Source organism: Bos indicus, chromosome X (genome assembly GCF_029378745.1).
Source record: "Bos indicus isolate NIAB-ARS_2022 breed Sahiwal x Tharparkar chromosome X, NIAB-ARS_B.indTharparkar_mat_pri_1.0, whole genome shotgun sequence".
In the NCBI taxonomy this organism is placed as follows: Eukaryota; Metazoa; Chordata; class Mammalia; order Artiodactyla; family Bovidae; genus Bos; species Bos indicus.
The window spans coordinates 65,764,415-65,788,546 of record NC_091789.1 but is presented as its reverse complement, the minus strand read 5'-3'; the positions used below and the strand labels follow the sequence as shown (position 1 = coordinate 65,788,546).

General features: G+C 42.3%; 1 protein-coding gene across 1 annotated transcript in view; it reads left to right on the top strand.

The window, feature by feature from the left end:
* TRPC5 (transient receptor potential cation channel subfamily C member 5) overlaps positions 1–24,132 on the top strand; it is a 347,276-nt gene that overhangs the window by 291,255 nt on the left and 31,889 nt on the right. The window contains exons 5-7 of the mRNA XM_070785143.1: positions 847–986; positions 6,152–6,474; positions 18,241–18,436. Of these exons, the coding sequence (XP_070641244.1) occupies positions 847–986; positions 6,152–6,474; positions 18,241–18,436 (659 nt within the window). The remainder of the gene's footprint in view (positions 1–846; positions 987–6,151; positions 6,475–18,240; positions 18,437–24,132) is intronic.

The window sequence follows — 24,132 nt, the reverse complement described above, 5'->3', positions numbered from 1 at the left end:
AGGCTAATAGAGTTTTGCCAACAGAACACACTGGTCATAGCAAACACCATCTTCCAACAACATAAGAGAAGAGTCTACACATAGATATCACCAAATGGTCAACACCGAAATCAGATTGATTATATTCTTTGCAGCCAAAGATGAACAAGCTCTATACAGTCAACAAAAACAAGACCAGGAGCTGACTGTGGCTCAGATCATGAACTCCTTCTTGCCAAATTCAGACTTAAATTGAAGAAAGTAGGGAAAACCACTAGACCATTCAGGTATGATCTAAGTCCAATCCCTTATGATACTTAATTAATTCATTGAGTAAATAACCCCCACTCTAAAATGGGAAGAGTGTAGAGTCAGACACCCTAAATTGCAGCAGCATTCCAGTAACTATAGTAACAATGTAAAAGTGAGTAGCATCCAGAAAACTATAACATACAGGCGTCTTTAGGTAAAGTCTATCCAGTTTGGCAAGTTCAAGACAGAGTGGTGAGATAGCAAAGAAAGAAGAAAGTTACTACCACTCCTAGGGGCTCCACTGACTCCCAATTCATTCATTGATTTCCTCTTTCTTCATTTGGGGATTCCTGCTCAGAGGTTAAAGCATCTGCCTGCAATGCGGGAGACCTGGGTTCGATTCCTGGGTTGGGAAGATCCCCTGGAGAAGGAAATGGCAACCCACTCCAGTATTCTTGCCTGGAGAATCCCATTGACGGAGGAGCCTGGTGGGCTACAGTCCATGGGGTCGCAAAAAGTCAGACACGACTGAGCGACTTCAATTTCACTTTCACTTTCACTGTGATGACTAGTCTGATGCTGTGAAGCAATAAACCTTTTGCCTCCATTTTTCAGGTTTCATTTGGGGGGAGATAAAGGAAATGTGGGATGGTGGATTTACTGAATACATCCATGACTGGTGGAACCTGATGGATTTTGCAATGAACTCACTCTACCTGGCAACTATTTCCTTGAAGATTGTAGCCTATGTCAAGGTAACTTGGAATATTTGCTGTTTTTCTTAATCATTTGTTTACAGTAAGCTTTAGCTATGGGAGCACAAAGAGTTTAGGGGGCAAGTGTTAAGACTGTCAATCCATATGGAAAGGTACCATAAAATAGACATTTTTTCAGTGGCTTGTAAGCAGTGTCCACCTAACCAGACAGTGGAGAATGGAGCAATTTGCAAATGAATTCTTAGCTTCTTCAACTCTGACAGTAAAAGGTCTGCAGCTGCCCACCCACTCAGTCAGTGTTTACATTCTCTCTACAGTATCCTGGCCAAGAAGATAGCCCACTGATGTTTGCATGAGGCAGAGACAAGACATTCACTCAATTTCCAAAAGCCTCTCTCAACTCTTGTCACTTCATTAAAAAGTGCTGCTTTATATTTTTCTAATATTATTCTTCCTGTGACACATCCATTAGTAATCCTTCCTCATCATGGGGTCAAACAGAACAAAGATGTTCCTTCTCCATAAAGTGCTTCAGATATGAACTCATCTCTCCCTAGCCTGCTGAGCTGTCTCTTCTCAAAGCCAAATATTCACACTTCCCTCAAGTGTTCTTCGTAGGATTGGTAGCAGAACCCTAGAAACTTCACTGTGTGAGACATAGATTTTTAATAGTCTTTGCCTCCTGCATCACTTCTATCACCAGGATGATCGTTCAAGCTGCTATGAATCCACCTTTTTGAGTATCACCCATTCTATGTCTCTACCAATCCAGATAACACATACACACACACACACACACACACACACACACACACCCCACTTTGATGTTTATTCCTACATAATGTACAGCCTGCATTATCCTGAGAAATAGCTTCATGTCCAGCACCTCACGCTGGATAGTCACAGGCTCTGAGTTCAGGTTTGATGCTCATTAGATACTGGAATGGCTGCACTGTCTCTACCGTGAAGTGAACTTCTCCAGCATGAGGAAAAGCTGACAACTCCATCTCCAAGACTGTCTAGTCAGTCATGCTTTTTGGCGTGAAATCCCACATGAAGGAGTTTTAGAATGGGAATATGGCTGTCCCCCAAATCGCCAACAACTTAGTTTATTTTTACATCTCTAATATGCATATTGCATAAATTTTAAGACCTTGGGAGTTAGTTACATGGAGCGTGAATATTGAATGCAGTCCTAAAACATTTTTGAAAGAAGCTTAAGAGTATGCTTATACTTTGTGGTGATCGTTCAACACATACTTACAACTTCCTTACAAGAAAAAGCTGGTAAGGAAAATGTTTGAATCTCTGGTTAATGTGCCTGGATGAAATCCATGTCATTCTGGCACTCAGCTGACTAAGTAACACTGTTTGCCAAAAAAAAAATTCTTCCTTTGGAAGTGGTATTTATACACTGGAGGGACAATACATTATCAATCTAGAAAGTGGTGAGTTCTGCTTAAACAGGAAAGTGTAGAATAAATGATCAAATGATTAACCCTTGGGGATGTGAAATTGTGTCAACAGATGCCCAACATTAGTTAATCACGTACCCTGTCCACCTTCACTGGCAAGCCTTCCAAGGACTAGATACTTCCTCACCATAGAGTGTAAGGATAAATCAGCTCACTAAGCTGAGTAAATGCACCACACTGGCAAATACTTAACTCAAAAAAAGGCATTTGCCAAGAAGTCGGAGCCCTTCACAACAAAGAAGAATTTACAAATAGGAGATGCCACATGCAGACTGGATTTACAATGAGCAATTGTCAGTGAGCAGTCGGGTTCACTTGTGCAGGCAGGCACATCAGTCCGAAATGAACTCCACCAAGTAGGCTGAGCCAACTTCTATGAAGTAAAGACATAGGGCTGGTCCCAGGCCCTTTTAAAAATTTCAGATCATCATTGCACTGAGGCAGTATGACACACTGTGACAGAAACTGGCCTTGAGAAGATCCTTTATTAGAGTGAAAAAGTAGTCAACGATATGTATATATACACTTATATATACACTCTACCTCACGTGGGCTACAACACCAAGAGGCAAAAGGCACATACCAAAGTACTCAAAAGGAACAAACATATCTAATATTAGCCCTCAGTGCCCCCAAGATAACACTAAAAATGGAGAGTAATTGTCTTTTTGTCTTCTAGGATAGCACCACCTAGATTTATCCCAGCACTCCCTTACTCCATATGTACAGACTAAACTGAACTTTGATACCCATTGAGTTGTGACCCTTTCTCCAGCCAATGCTTGGATGAAGACACACCTCCCTATCTTTATTACTATTGGGTTCCCATGTTTGGCCAACCCTTTTCATATTCTGCTTTTGAGTTCACATCCTTTTAACAGGCATAGAGGCCAATTTTCAAGCAGCATTCTATCTCTGAGAATATAAGAAAAATCATTTGTCTCCCAGTATCACTCTCTGAAGAGTCAGGAAACCCAAAGGTAATCCCTGCTCTGATATTTATGAGCTGGATTACCACAGGCCACCCTTCTACCTCTAGGAGCTTCAGACACTGCCTCTGAAAAATAAGATGGAACTAGATCAATGGGTTTCAACCTTTTAATTTTTTCCCATGGAACCACATCTTAAAGTTAAAACTTATGCAGAATTTCAATGTACTAAGGAGCTCAAAGGAATGAGTTTGGATTGAGAAATGACTCTTCCTAGCCTCCTCTCTGGTTTCCACAGTGACCACCAGATGCTTCTATTGAACCCTCAGGCTTGAAGGAACACAGTTTGATTTGAAAACCACTTGTGCTCAGTCAGGCCTCAGCAAACTGGGCTGCCGGCCAAGCTGGGGCCACTGTTTGTTTACATATTGTCTGTTATTATAGTTCTAGAAGGGACTTCCCTGGTACTTAGTCGCTCAGTTGTGTCTGACTCTTTTGTGACCCCATGGACTATAGCCCGCCAGGTTCCTCTGTCCATGGGATTTCCCAGGCAAGAATCCCAGAGTGGGTTGCCATTTCCTTCTCCAGGGGATCTTCCCAACCCAGGGATCAAACCTGAGTCTCCTGCATTTCAGGTGGATTCTTTACCCTCTGAGCCACCAGTCCACTGGCTAAGATTCCATGCTCCCAACACAGGGGGCCATGGTTTGATCCCTGAGCTGGGAACTAGATCTCATGTGCTATAACTAAGACCTGGCACAGCAAAATAAATAAATATATAGTTCTAGAAGAAAAAAGTTGAGTAGTTGCCACAGTAACCATATAGCCCACAAAGCCAAAAATATATACTATCTGGCCCTTGACACAAAAAGTTTGCTGATCTCTATGCTAAATGAGCTCCAAGTTTACTCTCTGCTATCATATTCTATAGTATTTTTTTCTAAAAACACATACACAAAGCATAGATTTTCCATGAGAATCATCTTTCACACTTGTGACTGTTCTGCAATCCAAACTCATGGACAGTAGACTTCCCTGTGGTTATGGGTGTGACTGTGGAGTGAGAAAACCCTAAATGGTGAGCTATGTATGTTCCAGTTGATAATCCCTAGTTTTAAAATGTAGGTCTGTTTTGTTGTCAACAAAGAATCTGCATCATTCACATAGAACTCCAAATAAGTAAAGGCCTATCTAATAAATGCACTGTGATATCAACTATTATAGAAGTAACATTTCATAGAAAGAGTGCTATACTGAGTGTTTAGAGGCCTGAGTTTTAGTCCTGGCTCCGCTACCAAGTTGCTGTGTGACCTTAAGCAGCTCCCTCTGCCTCTCTGGATTTCAGTTCCTCCACTTGTAAAACAGGCATAACAATGTCCACCTCTCACAACTATGCAGCAAATGTTTCCTTTGGAAACAAAAGTGGAGAGATACAAGATTTGGCCAAAAGTGTATAAAACCAATTGGCCATCTCAAGTCTATTTGAAATAGAAGCACACATGTGGCAAGTTTCCTCCAAACTCCTCTGACAGTGGGGAATATTGGATACACACAAATGATTTTAATAACACCAGTTTCCTCAGTTGTTGGAAGTGAGGCACATTTTAGAAATGCTAACAATATAATTTGGCCCCCGAAGCAACATTTTCTCAGGAAACTTGTTTACATTTAGTCCTGAGAAATTGTGATATTTAGATGAGCGTTCAAAGCAATATGCTTCAGATTGTATTCAAGGCAAATCTACTTCTGTCTTGGGGAAGGTAAAAAGCAATTTCTTGTATTTCCATAACATCTCTCCTTATGGAGTACACAGACTTTCACATATGGGTACATAATCAGACATGTGCAGTGGGTAGGAGTAGATATTATCCTCATTTTCTGGTGAAATGAGAGAAAGAGGGGCAGTTTTAAGTGACAAAGGCTAAATTGGAGCTCAGTCTCACAACGACGCCAACTCTCCATAAGGTGACTTCCAATGTTCTAGGAGCTGAAAGCTCAGGAAAGACTGGAACATGGGCAGCCAACCCCAGAAATCCTGGCTCCTCCTCCTCGTTCAACCCCCTGGTCCATTGTTTGTGCTAAAGGAACATTCCAACTTGTAAGACTATCAAAGCAACAATAAAATACATCCATACACCACTTGGTGAGCAGCACTAAATTCATTGCCTTGGAGGCTGACATGCCATATGTAATCACATGGGAGAAAAGACTATCGGCAGAAAACTCTGAGTAATGACCTTCTAAGGATGCTCAATCAGCCCCAAACTGCAATCAGCAGGGAAGTCAAGGTGAACACTGCACACTGAGGAGGCTGAACCTACCCCATGTCCTTCAGTAACTGCAAGCTGTGCGTGGTGCTCAGCACAAAACAGGGACTTGGGCAGCAAAGCTGGTTTGCAATTTCATTAGAAAACAGAGTACTTTGGCCCCACAACCTTGGGCACACCTGTGGCTCTGTTCTAGGGCACTCCCCAACAATCTGGTCAACTCACACTTCGAAAATGTCTGTTAATAAACCATAGATTGTTACTCCAGATGATTGCTCTGAAATTCATGTTTCTACATCTATGCGCTGAGTATATATTTGGATAGGAGTGGAAGGAAGAGTGTTATTAGCATTATGTATTGATTGGGTGGGGGAAAAAAAGACCAGTAGTGCCAGTCACAGGGGCCTGTTGTATAAATGAATGCTTGATGCTTACTTTGATGTTTTTATTTGGGTGCAGAAGGGAGGAAAGAGGGGAAAGTTTTCTAAATGCTCGCTGTACCTCTCATATTTTGCACTTGTTATTTCTTTCAGTATAATGGTTCCCGTCCAAGGGAAGAATGGGAAATGTGGCACCCGACTCTGATTGCAGAAGCTCTCTTTGCGATATCCAACATTTTAAGTTCGTTGCGTCTCATATCCCTGTTCACAGCCAACTCCCACTTAGGGCCTCTGCAGATCTCTTTGGGGCGCATGTTGCTCGATATCCTCAAATTCCTCTTTATCTACTGCCTGGTACTGCTGGCTTTTGCCAATGGATTGAACCAGCTTTACTTTTATTATGAGACCAGAGCAATCGATGAGCCCAACAACTGCAAGGGGATCAGATGCGAGAAACAGAACAATGCCTTCTCCACGTAAGACTCCCCCCTCTCCTCTTCTGCCTTTTGTCTGCTTTCTCTTTCTTTGCCTTATTTTCAGTCCATATCTTTGCCACTGTCCCTTGACAGTGCACGCAGAGCTCACTTATTGATCACTCTAGGAGACTAGGAGAGGAAGTAGAGTTAGGTGAGGGAGGAAAGAGACAAACACACATGGGCTCCCAGGAACTCATCTAAAGAGTAACTTCCGAATTATTTTGGTCATATCTCATATTTTTAAAGGAATTCATGAAAATAAAAGTGTTAGTTACTTAGTTGGGTCTGACTCTTTGTGATCCCCATGAACTGTAGCCCGCCAGGCTCCTGTCTGTGGAATTCTCTAGGCAAGAATACTGGAATGGGCTGCCATGTCCTCTGCAGGAGATCTGGCTGGGGCTTCCGCACTGCAGGCAGATTCTTTGGCATCTCAGTCACCAGGGAAGCCCCGAGAAAGGAAGGTTGTAAAGGAAGGTTATGGGAAGGGAGTAAATAATCCCTCACTCAAAAAAGCACCGCTAACCAAGGAAATGAAAGAGCAAGGCTATACCTCTCAACAAGTAATTACTGAAGCTAATGTAACTGTTCTGAATCAAGAACAAAGAAAAAGGAAGAGTGCAAAATTACCTGAATGTATCTTGTGATACTGTGATTTACAATAAGAAATATGTATTTGTTCTTTGTCCCCATTTCTGGAACAGAACTTCTAACACCCTTGGTATTTCCTAAGTGATGAGAACCACAAAGGTGTCTTTGGTTGTGTTAACAAAGTGACTTTTGGACCTCACCTAGGATGGGGGCCGGTTATCCCCATATGATTAGAGGGTTGGAACTTTGAATCTCACCCCTCAACCTTCCTTTCAGGGAGGGTAGAAGGACTGGAAATTGATTTCAATCACCAATGGCTAAGTACAGGAGTTGCAGATTAGATCCCTGGGTTGGAAAGATCCCTTAGAGGAGAGCATGGCAACCTACTCCTGCATTCTTGCCTGGAGGTCACAGAATCCTGGCAAGTTACAGTCCATAGGGTCACAAAGATTCAGACATGACTGAAGTGACTTAGCATGCATGCACACACCGATGGCTAATGATATAATCAATTGTGACTGTGTAATGGGGGCTTCCCAGGTGGCACTAGTGGTAAAGAAGCTACCTGCTAATACAGGAGATGTAAGAGATGTGGGTTCAATCGCTGGGTTGTAAAGATCCCCTGGAGGAGGGCATGACAACAATATTCTTGACTGAAGAATCCCATGGACAGATGAGCCTGGCGGGCTATGATCCATGGGGTCACAAAGAGTCGGACACAACTGAAGCAACTTCACACAACTGTGTAATGAACCCTCCATAAAAACCAAAAGGACAGGGTTCAGAGAGCCTCCAGGTTGGTGAGTATGTGGAAATTTGGGGAGTGTGGGTGATCAGAGAACTCAGGGAAGCCTGGCCCCCATACCTTGCCCTATGCATATTCTATGTGGCTGTTTCTGAGTTGTATCTTTTTATAATAGACCAGTAATCTAGTCATTTCAATGTTTCTCTGAGTTTTGTCAGGCACTCTAGCAAATTAATCAAACCCAAGGAGAGGATTGTGGGGAGCTCTACCTAGAGCCAGCCGGTCAGAAGAATGAGGGACATCTGGGAAAACTGGAAGGGGAGCAGTCTTGTGGGACTGGGCTCTTAATCCATGGAATCTGATGTTATGCCCCAGGAGTGTCAGAACTGAATGAGCTGGCTTGTAGGACACCCAACTGGTGTCGAAGAATTGGTAGTATGAGGGAAAAATATCTCCTCATTCCCACAGATGGGAAGTGAGATGGGAATTGAGTTAAGAACCCCTTAGGTGGTGTCAGAGAAATGGGATTTGCTCAAACAGCCCTGGCTCATGGAAACATGGGGTTTGGGGAGAGAAAATATTAGTAACTAAAAGGGCAGGTGGATGGTGAATTTTTAATTCCTAGATGGAGAGGAGACAGGCAAAGAGTACGATGAGAGTCAGCTCAACTTCTGGGGTTACTTTAAGGTTTCAGATGTACCAAGGCACCAAGCAGTGATTGGAAATATCTCCTATTCCCACTCGGGACCCAGAAGACTGTCCACCAGTCCACTGCCTCCAATATGGAACCCCTGTGCCTTTTCTTTATAAACTCAACACCTGCTTCTCTAGGACCTTTAAGCCTCCAGAATGGCTTTTATTTTCTGACAAATCACTGTTAGGGGAAGCAGACAAGAGAAAGAAAATAAGCATATGTCAGGAAACGTGTTAGTTTCTAGGAGCAGTCCTGTGCTTACGCCAGACTCAGTGTCCTACACCTTGTCTATCTCTAGCCCCTGTTCTGGAGAGTGCCAGTCATCTGGTAATCATAGTCATGACCCCAAGGTCAGGAGGGATTCCTAGTTATTAAGTTAAGATACAATTTTCCTCCTTAACTCTATAAACTAGAGCAGATCAATGGACTCAGACATTCTAGAAATGTGTTAAATAACAGAGGCCAAGGGGAGAAAAAGGTTTCTGCTTGGCCCCAAGTTGTACCAATAGAGAAAGGGAAAAAACAATGCTATGTAGCCAACCCTTATTATTGATCTCTAGCAACATTTCCTAAAATGAATGACAAATAACCATTCACATTCATGGGGATTGAATAGACATGAAAGCAAGATTTCTGATTACATGAGGTTTGGAAATGCTAGGAAAAATTTAAGTGAAAAGAGAAAGTGTTGGTTGCTCATTTGTGTTGATTCTTTGTGATCCCATGGACTGTAGCCCACCAGGCTCCTCTGTCCATGGAATTCCCCAGGCAAGAATACTAGAGTGGGTTGCCATTCCCTTCTCCAGGGCATCTTCCCAACCCAGGGATCAAACCCAGGTCTCCCACATTGCAGGCAGATTTTTTTACCTTCTGAGCCACCAGGGAAGCCCCTAGGACAAATTTAAGAAGGGCTTAAGCCACTGCAGGGCTTCTCAGAGACTTTCCATTGTGAATCTACAGTAAAGAGAGGGATTTTCCCAAATCTATTTACCAACATGCTGTTCCAGTGAACGAAGTCTGGAAAATTTTGGCTTGTCCTGTCACCCATTTTCCAGCACCCATCCCCTCCACTAGGCCACACTCCCTGCTTCTCCTCCCAGAACTCAGGGCAAAATCTTGGATGGGGAAACCAGACTTATGTGAAAGGAAAAAAGAAGCCAAAATGGGATGACAAACAGATAGTGCCATTTTGGTGAAGCCAACCAAGAGTGGACAAAGGCAACTGATCACCTCTATAGTGCCTCTTGACTAGGAACTGCTTCCTCTCCTGCATTACTCTAGAGATACAACTCACATCACCCTGTTTTCAATACAAAGAACACTTTTATAGTGGCTTGAGCACCAGAAGATGGTATCTGTTCCCATCAAAGCTTTCAACAGAATTGCACACGTGAATGCAAGGCACATTCCAGGAGGCTAGGTCCCTGCCAATCACCCTCTCATAGGAACTCTGCTGAGGAAGTTTATGAAATGTCTCCTTACAAGTCAGTAGTGATTATTAACACCCCTGTTGCCAACTGAGATTTTGCTCCCATCACTTGCCCAGCAGGGATGATTGACAAGAATGGACACCTGTCATACACAAAATTATATCTTGGGTGTCAGGCATGAAGAAGCATTGTCATGCTGGGACCAAAGCAGCAGTAATGTTACCTCAACTTCTCTTCTAGGTGTTGGTTTTTTTCCTCCACAGAGCTCTGACTTCTGTTTTCCTTTAAATGCCTCAACTCAGGCATTTATAATAACTGCTAAAATATATGCTTCTTAGACTGTCAGAAAGACTCCATTTTTAGAGAAGGGGAAAAGGGAGCCTGTGAACAGACCTGATGTAAACTATGGCATCTGCTTGTTACCCTTTTCCTTCTGATTCTCTAGAGATGTTATTGTTATTCTTTGGCTTAAAAAAGAAAAGGACTTTCCTGGGTGCACAATTTAGGGGGACCTGGTTGTCCTTGGTGACAACTGCCTGACAGTACAGTTGGTGGTTTGAGTTCAGTATTGAATACTGGGGGTACCTGGCCTTCATCCACTGTTGAGAGCAATTGGGAAGGTACCCTCTGAGGGCATGGGACTTGGGAGAGAAACAGGGCAGAAGTGGCAAGAAGCTGACTTGGTGGTCCTCTTGTCCTTGTGAGGTCCTGGCCCTCAACTCTGGATGCCTCATGAACACACCTGGCTGTTCCACACTGTTCCACAGGCCTCTCAAACACAACGTTCACAAATAAATTCCTTAGCTCTATGTCCTCACACCAAACCCATCTCCCTTTTAACTCCTCATCTCATTAAAGGATACTAGATAGACTCCTAGGAGTCATCTAGGACTCTTCCTGTCTCTCTCAAGCAACACATCCTGTCTCACACTCAGCTTTGTCTACTTCCTAAATATCTCTTCAATCCATTCTCTGTATAGACACACACACACACACACACACACACACACACACACACACACAAAATACTGTCTTCTTTCAGGCCTACATCATCTCTCCCCCAAACTGCTACACAGTTAATTGGTCTCCCTGCCTCTAGTCTTATGTCCCCTCAAACAATTTCCCACCTGCTACACAGAAGTCTCTAAGTGCCAGCCTTATCTCGTTACCCTCTGGTCTCTTGCCCGCCTGGTATCAGTATCCTCTCCAGTGTAAAATTCACCTCTTTCCTATAGTGCACAGGGCCCTGGAATCCCACCTCTCCAGCCTTTCATTCCTCTCCTCCATAGTCAACATCTTGCTCTTCCCAACTTCAGGAGAGCATCTTAGTTCTACAGTCCTGTGTACTTCACACACCATCCTCTTTGCCTGGAATGTCCATCCCTGCCTGGCCAGCCTGGACAACTCTCCCTGCCCCTTCAAGTGTCTGTCAAAGCCTGACCTGCTCTTTTAAGCCTGTTCTTACCCATTTCGACCCCACTCTCAGTTATATGCTCCTTCTGTGTTTCTCATGGCATTCTAAGGACATCTCCATTTTAAAAGGTAACATAATAATAAAGGTAATAGTAATATAATAATTTTTCCAGTGGTCATGTATGGATGTGAGAGTTGGACTATAAAGCTGAGCATCAAAGAACAAAGATGCTTTTGAACTGTGGTGTTGGAGAAGACTCTTGAGAGTCCCTTGGACTGCAAAGAGATCCAACCAGTCCATCCTAAAGGAGATCAGTCCTGGGTGTTCATTGGAAGAACTGATGTTGAAGCTGAGACTCCAATACTTTGGCCACCTGATGTGAAGAGCTGACTCATTTGAAAAGACCCTGATGCTTGGAAAGATGAGGGCAGAAGGAGAAGGGGACAACAGAGGATGAGATGGTTGGATGGCATCACCGACTTGATGGACATGGGTTTGGGTGGACTCTGGGAGTTGGTGATGGACAGGGAGGCCTGGCGTGCTGCAGTTCATGGGGTCACAAAGAGTCAGACACAACTGAGCGACTGAACTGAACTGAATAATAATAATGTAATAAATACTATATTTTAGTTGTTTGTTGCCTCTCTCACCCACCAGACTGAGACTCCCACTTTACAGGTCTTTCTCCTACCACAGAGGGGCCTAAGACATGAAGGAGTTCAACATGCCCATTGAACAACTGAGTGAAAGAATGAATTCTATTAGCAACCCTATCTTTAATTCTAGAAGATTCACTTTTCCTTCTGCCCTCCCTCGCATGGCTGAAGTATCTGGCCAGTTCTGTCACTCTGCTGATCCACTTTGAACTTGCTGTCAGTGACAACCCTTGGCCTTTCTCCTCCCTTCTCATCCTGTACGTGGGCACTTGGCCAGAGAACAAACCTCTATATTGATCCCTATTAAACTTCATCTTGTTAGTTCTAGCCCCTTGCTCCAAGCCATTGAAATCTTTCTGAATCTTATTTATGTCATCCAATTAGTTATTCTTCCCAATCTTGTGTCTTCTGAAGATCTAAGAAGCTTGCCACCTATTCTCATCCAAAGCATTGATAAAACTGTCATTCAGGCTTGTATTTTCTGGGTAGAATACTGGGTGGCTCTTAAAATTACATTTATGAAATATGTGGTTTTTAAAGACATAAAAATTATGTCCACTATGATTGCAACTAACATAGTTGTAACTAGATGTGAAAATGAATGATAATCTATGAAGACAATAAAGAAACATGAAACAACAAGGTTGTATTTAGGTGGAAGGTTGTTACTGAATGCTGGGTCCAGGCACTATTACAAAATGAACTTGATATGAATTAATTCATTTAATCCTCACAATCCTCATAGTGCTATGAGGTAGGCACTACTATGATTATCCATTTTACAGATCAAGAAATTAGGGTACAAGGAAGTTAATCAGACTGTGCCCAGTCATACAGGTCGTAGTGGTGGAATCAGAACTTTAATCCAGGCATATAAGTTCCAGGTTGTGCTTTTATCCAAGGGTGTGGGTGTAAGACTGAGTTTGTAAAGTTATGTAAAATTAGTTGTATAAAGTTGCAATAATCATGGATACATGTAAAGCTAAAGAGGCCAGAGCCATTACCTAGCAGGTCACTTAGGACCCCCATGTAGATCATCATCATTCATTTGTAGCTGTTCCTACTTAATCATTGGTGATTTCTTTACCCAAATTCAGCGCATATATTCCCTTCTTATTTATTTGGATGCAAACTCAGTCCCCATCAAAGGCTCTTTTGTGGTTGTTGTTCCGACAGGTTTTAAAGGTCCTTATTGAGTATCTTCAAATTTTCTCCTAAATTCAATTCATAACCTTTCTACTGTTATCACAAGATGGCGTGCCACTCATTCATCCTTTCCTTACTTATGTGCTTCTATAATCTTTTATAGATTTACCTAACATTTATTCAGCAACTCCTATGATAATGATAATACTGAGTAATGATAATACTGAGTAAATGATAATACTGAGTAAATGGCATCCTTATCATCCAGAAGCATATAGTCTAACAGAGAACACAAATAAACAATTATAATTGTTATATGGCAATGATAATACTGAGTAAATGGCATCCTTATCATCCAGAAGCATATAGTCTAACAGAGAACACAAATAAACAATTAGAATAGCTACATTTTTAATGCTTTTGCTATGCCAAGCACTGTGCCAAGTGCATTACATGCAGAACCTTACATGATAGAAAAAGGTGGTTAAATGTTTTGACTCCAGAGTCAAAAGAGCTGGGTACAAATACTACCTCTGCCACTTTCTGCCTGTGTGACCACTTTGTGCATCAATTTCTTATCTGAAAAAAAAAAAGAATAAATAGTAGCTACTTCATAGAATTATTTTGAGAATCAAATATTACAATGCATGAGAAGCCTTTAGCACAGTGCCTGGCACACAGAGCACAATAAATGTTAGCAGTTAGTACTTATCTTACCACTGGCCATTTTAGAGATGAGGAAACTTGAAATTTAAAGAAGCCATGTGACTTTACCAAATTTTATAGTTAATATGTTTGTCATGTGCCTTTACCAAATTTTATAGTTAACATGTTTGTTTAGTGGCTAAGTTGTGTCCAACTCTTTTGCAACCCCCATGGACTGTAGCCCAGCAGGCTCCTCTGTCCGTGGGAGTTTCCAGGCAAGAATACTGGAGGGGGTTGCTATTTCCTTCTTCAGGGAATCTTCCCAACCTAGGGATTGAAGCCCACATCTTCTGTATGGATAGGTGGGTTTTTACCACTGAGTCACCAGGGAAGCCCAATTAATACATACAGAAGTTTTAAAGTTTGCTCTTAGCCACTCCCCTCTCCTGTCTCTACAGTATGATATGTGTGTCTATGTAGTAAGGCTAGGCTGCTATGGGAGAACAAAAGAGGAGCATCTGACCCTACCTTGTAGGAAAGGAATCAGGGGAGGCCTCTAGAAGAGCTGGGGCTTTAGCTGAGGCTGGCAGGTCAAACAAGAGTTGGGTAGAGAAGAAGACAGGACGGAAGTGGAGGCTACAGGTTGGGAGCATGGTGGGAGCATTCCAACCAGAGTCAGAAACTTGTCAAAGGCAGGTTGAAATAAGAAATTGCCAAGTCCAGTGAACTGCAAAATGGGTAGGGATGACCAAAAGATGACTATGCCTTTGCTCCCTGTGGGTTATCAGCACAACTTGGCACTGCTTTTTCCCAAGGAGCCGTTCTTTTCCAATACATCCTCCACTTCTTCACTGGTCAGAGTGAAATGCAGAGGGGTCAATCTTTACACTCCTTCTACCTTTAGAAAGATGAACTCATCTCAAAGATGAGACTTTCAGCAACTGTCATGAGGACCATAGTTCTTATCTCTATTCTACCAAGTCTCTCTTTGCTTCATGATCTATTAATATTTATGGATGGCTCCCAACATACACAAATCCCCTCTTAACTAGCTGGTAGGGATTTGTTTTGAAAGCAGTTAATACCAAGTCTTCTTGAATCTCTGTATCTTCACTTTGTGCCCCTTGTTGAGTCAGTAAGTTCTGTATACTAGTTGACTCTCTGCTAAATGAAAATGGACTCACTGTTTTCTCTGTTAATATCAAAATAGTATTCCTTTGGCATTTAGGATCCTGGGGTTTGGTCAACAAGTCTTTCCATCCCTGTGATGATTGTGTTATGGACCTGACCACCACATAATGGTCCCCTAGGTCATGAATTCAATTGAGTCTAGAAGCCATGGAGCTTCCTATAGATAGATCTCTAACTGGAATGTTCTTTTCTACCCCAAATGTCAATCACCCATTTCACCTGGGCATGCCTTTCAATAAGACATATTTTCCTGATGGCCAGATTGTATCATGACATTTTGTGCCCCATGTCAAGGGCATTTTCACTAACAACCACCAAAACCTGAGGAACAATCTTGTCCCCTTTCCTTATCTGTTATACAATCATACCTCTAGGGTCTCCCTGACTAGGATATCACCACAGTTTAGGATAGATTTTAAATGCCTGTACTTTCACTTTTAGGAATCTTTGTATAAGTCATTGGAATGGCTAGTAGTAAACTTTCCACTTAAGCATTAACCATTACAATTTTAATTGTTATGGGGCTTGGGGGTGGAGGAGAGAAACATCATCCATTCTGGAGAAGCAACCAATGAATTAAGACTTTGCCAGCATATTGATGACATATTTGCCCTGCTTGTGGCCTTGTTGTCAGTCATGCAATCAACAAACACTTTGTGAATGCTTTCTATATTCAAGGACACTCGACTTCCAGAGATTCTGGTTCTTCGGTGTCATTCCTATTTGCTGCAGCTGTTCCTGTTTTTCTAAGCCCTATATTCCTTGGCTTTTGTTATCCAGTTGCTAGGCTAGCTTCTTATGCCATTTCTGGCCTCCTGCCTGCCCTGACTTCTAATGGACACTGCTAGGTCCTAGATAGGCTTTCATAGCAGAACCAGATTCCTGCACCCCACATCTTTTCCATTTCTGACACTCTGTCTGGCTATGTGATACATTGTATTGCCTGGCCCTGACTTATAGAGTCTCCTGAAAATTCAGATCCTGTAATAGGTCTGACTTGGCCATATTCTTATTCTTGTTCTCTGGCCCCTGAAGTCCAGACTCTCATCTTACTGTTGATTTTTAAATGTTTCACCATCTGGCACTTACTTTCATCAAACAAAAAAAGATTTCTTCCTTCTTGGCTAGCTCTCAAGTAATATGATGCTGAAAGGATAGTGGGAGCTATCCACTATGATTAGAAAAGAGCCATTTAACAGATGGCAAAGGGCCACATGCATGTCCCAAAGGAGGTCACCTGAGAATCAGGCCAGTGCAGAGCACAAGCTTCATCAAAATGAACTAACCCTCGCTGTGAAACCCTTGCCTACTGAACATGCAATTATCAACAGGTTTGGAGTCTTCTAAACCTTAATCTAGTTATAACAGTAGTTGTATTATTAATATGTCTTCAATCATGTATTCAACAAATATAGTGCTGCAGAGTCGTGTTTGACTCTTTGCAATCCCATGGACTGTAGCTTGCCAGGCTCCTCTGTCCGTGGGATTTTCTCGGCAAGAATACTGGAGTGGATTGCCATGCCCTACTCTAGGGGATCTTCTTGACCCAGGGATTAAACCCACATCTCTTACATCCCCTGCATTGGCAGACAGGTTCCTTACCAATAGCACCACATGGGAAGCCTATTATATGCCAGGTACATAGTAGCTGTATGCCTGTCTCTTTTCTCATAGAGCTTACTTTCTAGTGGAGATGAATAGAAAATCAACATAGAAACAGAATTTACTTAATAATATAATTTTAGAGAGTTTTAAATGCTACCAAAAACCTGAAACAAGACAACAGGGTGGAGAGTAACTGGTGGGCCTACTTTAGGTAGAGTGACACCGGGGAATCTGTCTAAGGAAGTGATGATTGAGCTGAGACCTCAGTGATGACAAAGAGACAACCATGCAGAGATGGGGGATGAGCACTCCCAGACAGAGGAAATCTTTAAGACATTGCCCACGTATAACCCCCAAATGAACCCAAGAACCTGTCTCTAAGCTGCTCAAAATACACTGGGCTATAAAAACAACACATTTTGAGCCTTTCAAGAATTGAAAAGTTACATTCATCCTCAAAGTCGTATTTCTTGACTTCTCTGCCTCTTTCGTGTACTGGAGAAATGATTGGTTAGTGCCCGCCTGGGAGCTGGCTACTTTGTATTGCTATATGCACAAATTTCTGAATATGATGCAAAAGAAAATGTGGACCCCCAAAACATATCCTTGCAAAAGTTACATATTAATATTTGGATGTGGAGACTATGAGAAGAAACCATAATTTATGAAGCTATCCAATATAGAATAATGCAGTGGTTTGGGGAGGTCAGAAGTACCTGGATTTGAATTATGGCTCAGCACTTATAGCTTGGTCAAATTATTCAATCTCTGAACCTCTCTTTCCTCAGCAGTAACAATATCAGTCTTATAGGAATCATAATGTTAATATATGTAAAATGTCTAGTTGCTTTTATGGTTCTTCCCTGATGGATCAGATGGTAAAGAATCTGCCTGCAATGCAGGAGACCCCAGTTTGATCCCTGGGTCAGGAAGATCCCCTGGAGAATAGAATGGCTACACATTCCAGTATTCTTGCCTGAAGAATTCCATGGACAGAGGAGCTTGGCAGGCTACAGTCCATGGGTTGCAAAGAGTCAGATACAACTGAGCGACTAACACAACAGAAATGCTTTTATAGTAAATTCTCAGTAATTGTTAGCTAATATATCATTAAAAACAATTCATATAAATTTTTATTCAAGAATCCTTAAGCTACTCTACTGAGCTTAGCACCATTCTGGGCCCTGTGGGAACCACAAAAGAAGTATCAGAAATGGTTTAAGTTGCTCATGTTCACTTAGCTGACAAGTGTCAGAGCTGTTTTTAACCCAGGGAAGTCTAACCCAAGTACCATATTCTTAGCCATTGCACTCCTGCCTCTATGTAATTAGAAAGGTGGTAAGTCACATGGTCTGAAGATAAAGGAGAAAGTTTGGTGGAGGAAGTAGTGCTTGAAATAAGTCTTGGAAAATTAAAGGTTCTGTGTAGATTGAGTAGAAGGAGATGATATTCCAGGTGGAAGGGCAAGGCATAAGACATAGAAGTGGGAGCAAACAGACTTGGGTGGATTGTGCTGGAGAAGAGACCAAAATACGTAAGACCATCAGTCTACCTGCTGGGATGCAACCTCCTTATTAATTAATTAATTAAGCACGTTTTTGCTTTTTTCTTGCTCCTCCTCGAGAACTAACCTTCTCTTTGATCTCTTTTAGGCTCTTTGAAACCCTTCAGTCCCTCTTCTGGTCTGTATTCGGCCTTTTAAATCTCTATGTCACCAATGTGAAAGCCAGACATGAGTTCACAGAGTTTGTGGGAGCGACCATGTTTGGGACATACAATGTCATCTCCCTGGTAGTGCTGCTGAACATGCTGATCGCCATGATGAACAACTCCTACCAACTTATTGCTGTAAGTCACTTTGCTCTACAAGGCGACGGGTAGGTGGGTGGGTACCTTGGTTTCAGGAGTGGTCACAGTGGGCTGGAGCCCATTGGAAACTCAAGGAAAGAGTCCATCTGCCTTAGTTATTTTACACTAGCTTTTCTAGTTATTAGATTGAATTATTTATTTCTAAGGCAACTCAGTTTGGATTGTTAGTCCTTTGAATCTTAGTAATGTAGAAGATTACTAAGTGAAAACTCTTTACACTAGTAAAACTCTAGTGAATAAGAGTTTCTGGTTACCTGTTAAAACTATGTTTAAATCTCTGAATCCATTTTCTTGCCTTGGTAAGAAAAGCTCAGGAGGTATGAGCAGTTTGGCTATAACATGTCCCCTCACTAATCTCTAGGGTTGATTGAACTGATCCATTTCTCAGGCAGGAGGGAGGGCCTTATCTTCATCTTCACTGTAGACATCTTTCTCCCAAAACTGAACAGTCTATTTATTGCCAAGGACAACTTTCTCAGAGGGTGGTATTTTTTTTTTTTATCAAAAATATATGAGTGACTACAGTCCACTGTAAGATACTCTGAAATAGAGTTCTATGGCTGAATCTTTTTTTGACCATCATATTATCATTTGGATCAGTAGTGTTTATTACTCTAAACTAAAAATGGTGAAGGTATAGGATATGGGATCAGTGCAAGCCCTGTCTTGGTTTTTGATGTCAAAATAAATATCTAACCTTAGCTTATTTTCTTGTGATTTCTAAAAATGCAAGTGTTAGCAAAGAAATTGTGGCTACTTGAGGTCCTGTTTAATTAGATATCAATGAATTTGGATGTTCAGTTGTATACATAAATACCACATTTTCTTTATTCATCCACATATTAATGGATGATAAAGAATATACCTGCCAGTACAGGAGATGTGGGTTTGATCCCCATGGTCAGGAAGCCCCCCTGGAGAAGGAAATGGCAACCCACTCCAGTATTCTTGCCTGGGAAATCCCATGGACAGAGGAGCTTGATGGGCTACAGTCCATGGGGTCGCAAAAGAGTCAGATATGACTTAGCAACTAAATAACAACATCAATGGACACTTAGGTTGTTTCCATATCTTAGCTATAGTGAATAATGTTGCAGTGAACATGGAGGTGCAGATATTCCTTCAAGATAGTGATTTCATTTCCTTCAGATAAATACAGAGAAGTGCAATTTCCAGATCATATGGTACTTCTACTTCTAACTTTTTGAGGAAACTCCATGCTGTTTTCCATAGTGCCTGTAACAATTTACATTCCCATCAACTGAACACCAGGGTTCCCTTTTCTCCATTCCCTCACCACTACTTGTTATTTTTATTTTTATAATAGCCATACTAACTGTTATGAGGTGATATCTCACTGTTGGTCTTGATTTATATTTCCCTGATGAAGAATGATGTTAAGCAACTTTGTATGTACCTGTTGGCCATTTGCATGTCTGACTCAATGGTCTTTAATATCCTTGCCAGCTCTGATATTCTATGAGTCTGAGTGTCTATAGATGAACAGGTCTCAAGGTCCTTTCTAGCTTGAAATTCTCTCCATCTGTTGCTTTTGAAACAAAATAGTTTGTTTTCTCTCTCTCTCCCCTCCAAACCCAACTAGACCAACAACTCTGAAACACTCTATGCTCACTCCTAACCTGTCTCTGTAAGGGAGAAAGGCATATAGAATCTCAAGGGTTTATTTTTCCACCACTATGCCTAATATCCAAACCCCCTACCCCTACCAAAGATGGCAATATTTGTGCTGAGGCATTTGTCATTTTCTCTCTGGGCATCTTGCAGCTGATTGCTCCTAATGGCAGATAAAAAGGGAGATATTTTCTTGTCACCTAATGCAGGGCTGTGATGTTTTCCACTGAGTTTGGTGACATTTTGCTAGGACGGGTAGAAATCTTCAACTTCAGCTCTCTTGTCAGCAGCTGCTGGTAGTAAGTTGTGTTTCAATGCTGCCTACTGCTGCACCTGGAGAAAATGCCTCAGCTTGAGAGAAAGCTGGGGGTGGGGTTTGCAAGGAGATGTCCTTAATAGGGTCTATACCATCTCACACATCTAAAGTCATAGTGAACCATCCTGAATACTACCTGCTGCTTTGAGATCCTCTGTAAATGTGTCTTTACCATTTGGAACTGGCTCCAATGGGATCTGATTCCAAAGATATCTGGTTCTGTTTACATGGTAAAGACTAGCAAGTAGATTTGATTCCACTTGCCACATCTCTACTTCAGCCATGAATGCAGTCTTTAGAAAGGCCTAGACATGGGGGGAAGGTTTACAAGAAAGGAAGCCACTGAAGACAAATCTCTCCTACTTCAAAAGGTGGCACAGGGCTTTCCTGGTTGTCCAGCAGTTAAGAATCCACCTACCAATACAGGGGACATGGGTTCAATCCCTGGTTTGGGAAGATCCCACATGCCGCGAGGCAACTAAGCCCATGCACCACAATTACTGAGCTTATGCCCTAGAGCTGGTGAGTCACAACTACTGAAGCCCATGAACCCTAGAGACCATGCTCCACAAGAGAAGCCACTGCAATAAGTCCATACACTGCAACAAAGAGTAGCCCCCACTTGCCACAACTAGAGAAAGAAGTCTGCTTGCAGCAATGAAGACTCAGCACAGCCCCCCCCAAAAAAACAAGGAAGCACAGGCTGACTTAGTCTAAGTAGACACTCAGTTGTTGACACAGATTCACTGTCAATCCGTGATATATGAGCACCACAGCACACCACAGCTGTGCTCTGTGGTCTCAGCCAACATCAGCAAGTGAAGCTGGCCATGTTGTATATTATTATTACTAGTGTTGTTTGCAGTCAGCAGCGATTTACTTTCCTCCCTTTATTTTTCTCTCTCCTTGAGCCGCTCATTTTCCTCTGTGACACTTCCTTCAACACACCCACCTTGTCACTGCTGTGCCTGATATGTATACTCACGATTCCATCAAGTGAAGCTGTCCTTGATAACTTTTTCATCAAATTCACCCATATAAAAATATTAGATGGGAGAAACAGACCAGTCCCACCAAAGTCATTTAACTTAGGCCCTCTTCCTACCACAACTCACCCACAGGGGTCATGTCTGTTGCCTGAGATGGGTCCTCACAAAACATGAGGCTCATGATGAGCTGTGACCAAGCTTCGCTTGGCAAGTTAATAAGAAGCCTGGGTTTCTTTGGCTGCTGTGAAGTGTGCAGGCTAATGGTGAGAGCAAGTCCACAGCACTTGCCTCACTGAGCCACATCTCCTGGGGAGAGGCCGTACACATGGGATTGGTTATCTGCCTTGGAGTGGCAGTGCTTGGAGGCTTAGATGATGGATGAACTCTCCCACTGCATAAGACAGCCATGCAAATGGAGACATTCATCAGAAAAAAAAAAAAAAAAACAACAAAAAAACAGAAAAACAAATGTGGTGGCACAGAAACAGCAGGTAAGGGTGGAAGGGGCCACTGCACACCATGGAAGTATGCAAAGGCAGGCAGTGTCCCCACCTTCCCCTGATCATCTGAGACCAACCTCAGACTCTGAGCTCAGAAAAGAAGGCAGGACTTCACACACTATGTAGCAGATAAACAACTGTTAGGCACGGATATGCTATCCCCACTTGTAAAAAGATTAAAGAATTTTCATACCAGTTGGTAAATAGCTACAGCTCCGGCTATTGTCTCTAGGATGCCTCCAGGCCACTCAACAATCCTGCAAGTAAAGGGTAACACCTGGAGCAGCAGGTATTCTCCACGTCCCTGCTCCGGGGCTATTGTTGGCATATATTCTGATTGGTTAGTTTCTCAAACAGCTGATTATTGTGGGGGGGGGCACAAGGCTAAAATGCTGCCTCAAGATTTCCCACCCTAATCATTAGGACCATGACTATGATGAGATAGCACACCTGTGATTACATTGCATTACATGGCAAAAGGGGTTTTGCAGATATAATTAAGGTTACCACACAGGAAGAGTATCTAGGTGGGCCTAATCTAATCTCATGAGACTTTTAAATGCAAAAAAGAATGTCAGAGGTTTGAAGTACATGGAGGATTTGGTGTGTCATTGCTGGCTTGAAGATGAAGGGAACCATGTAGTAAAAAATATGGACGGTGTTTAGGAGATGAGTACGGCCCCCACTTGACAGCCTGCATGGACAAGGGGATCACAGTCCTCATACCACAAGGAAATAAATTCTGCCAACAACATAAACGAACTTGAGACAGATTCGTCTCCAGAGTCTCCAGATAACAGCTGAGCTATGCTGACACCTTGATTTCAGCCTTGGGAAGGCCAATGTGATGGGAGTGGAGTACATAAAGGGGAGACAAGTTGGAGATGAGGTCATGGAGGTGAAGGATAGATCAAGTAGGGCCTGATAAACCTTTGTGAAGACTTTGGATTCTTCTCTGAGTGAAATGGGGAGCTGTGGGAGGGTTTTAAACAGAGGAGGTACATGATGGGAGTTGGACCATAAAGAAGGCTGAGTGCCAAAGAACTGCTGCTTTTGAATTGTGGTGCTGGAGAAGATGCTTGAAACTCCCTTGGACTGCAAGGAGACCAAACCAATCAATCCTAAAGGAAATCAGTCCTGAAAATTCATTGGAAGGACTGATTCTGAGGCTCCAGTGCTTTGGCCACCTGACGTGAAGAGCTGACTCATTGGAAAAGACCCTGATGCTGGGAAAGATTGAGGACAGGAGGAGAAGTGGGCAACACAGGATGAGATGGTTGGATAGCATCACCAACTCAATGAACATGAATTTGAGCAAGCTCTGAGAGATAGTGAAGGACAAGGAAACCTGGCATCCTGCAGTCTATGGGGTCACAAAGAGTCAGACACAACTTAGTGACTGAACAACAACATTGTGAATTAACTGGCATTTTAATAAGATTGCTGTGGCTGATTGAGAAGAGATGGAATGGTACAGGGACAGAGACAAATTATGAGACCATTGCATTGGCCACATAAGAGCTGTTGGTGGCTTAGACAAGGGTGGTCATGATGGACACAAGAAATAACACTCCATCAACATAACTGTGTACTCTTAGTATCCAAGAACTGTTAATAAAACCAAATAAAACAGCAACACTGCCAGCCAAGTCACCTAAGGGATGGTATATCCTCTTCCCAGGTGAAGAAGCTGCTCAATTCAAGTTGTAGAAATTTTGTAACATTGGAGTTAAATTTTTATAACTGTCTGTTCCCTTTGAGATGCCCTCAAGCAATCTAGATACCAATTTTTCTCCTTGCTGCTTAGACTTTTCGCTGTTGCTAAACTATTGTCTGGAATCTTATCAGAAATTGCTACATTTAATTAACAAGAAAACATTCAGAATGGCAGAGGACATTTTCACAGTACCTCACCACCACCCAAACCTATGAAAACCTGCTGATCATCCCATTTCGGTCAACAATCTACATCTGCTGGAAGGTTCTGAAAAATCCACAAAGGCTACATGCTATAAATGATGTAAAGACATAGTAGATGCCTTTGCTGCTACTGCTGCTGCTGCTGCTGCTTTTGGGGAGCTTTAAATCCAGAGGGAAAAGTCTGACGAGTTAAATAACAATAGTGCTATTACCCTGAGCATATAATAGTAGTGATTGCAGAGAGCATAGACTCAGGAGTAGTCTGCCTGCCTGGATTTGAAACCTGGACTCTTGCCACTTAGTGTAGTTGGGGTAACT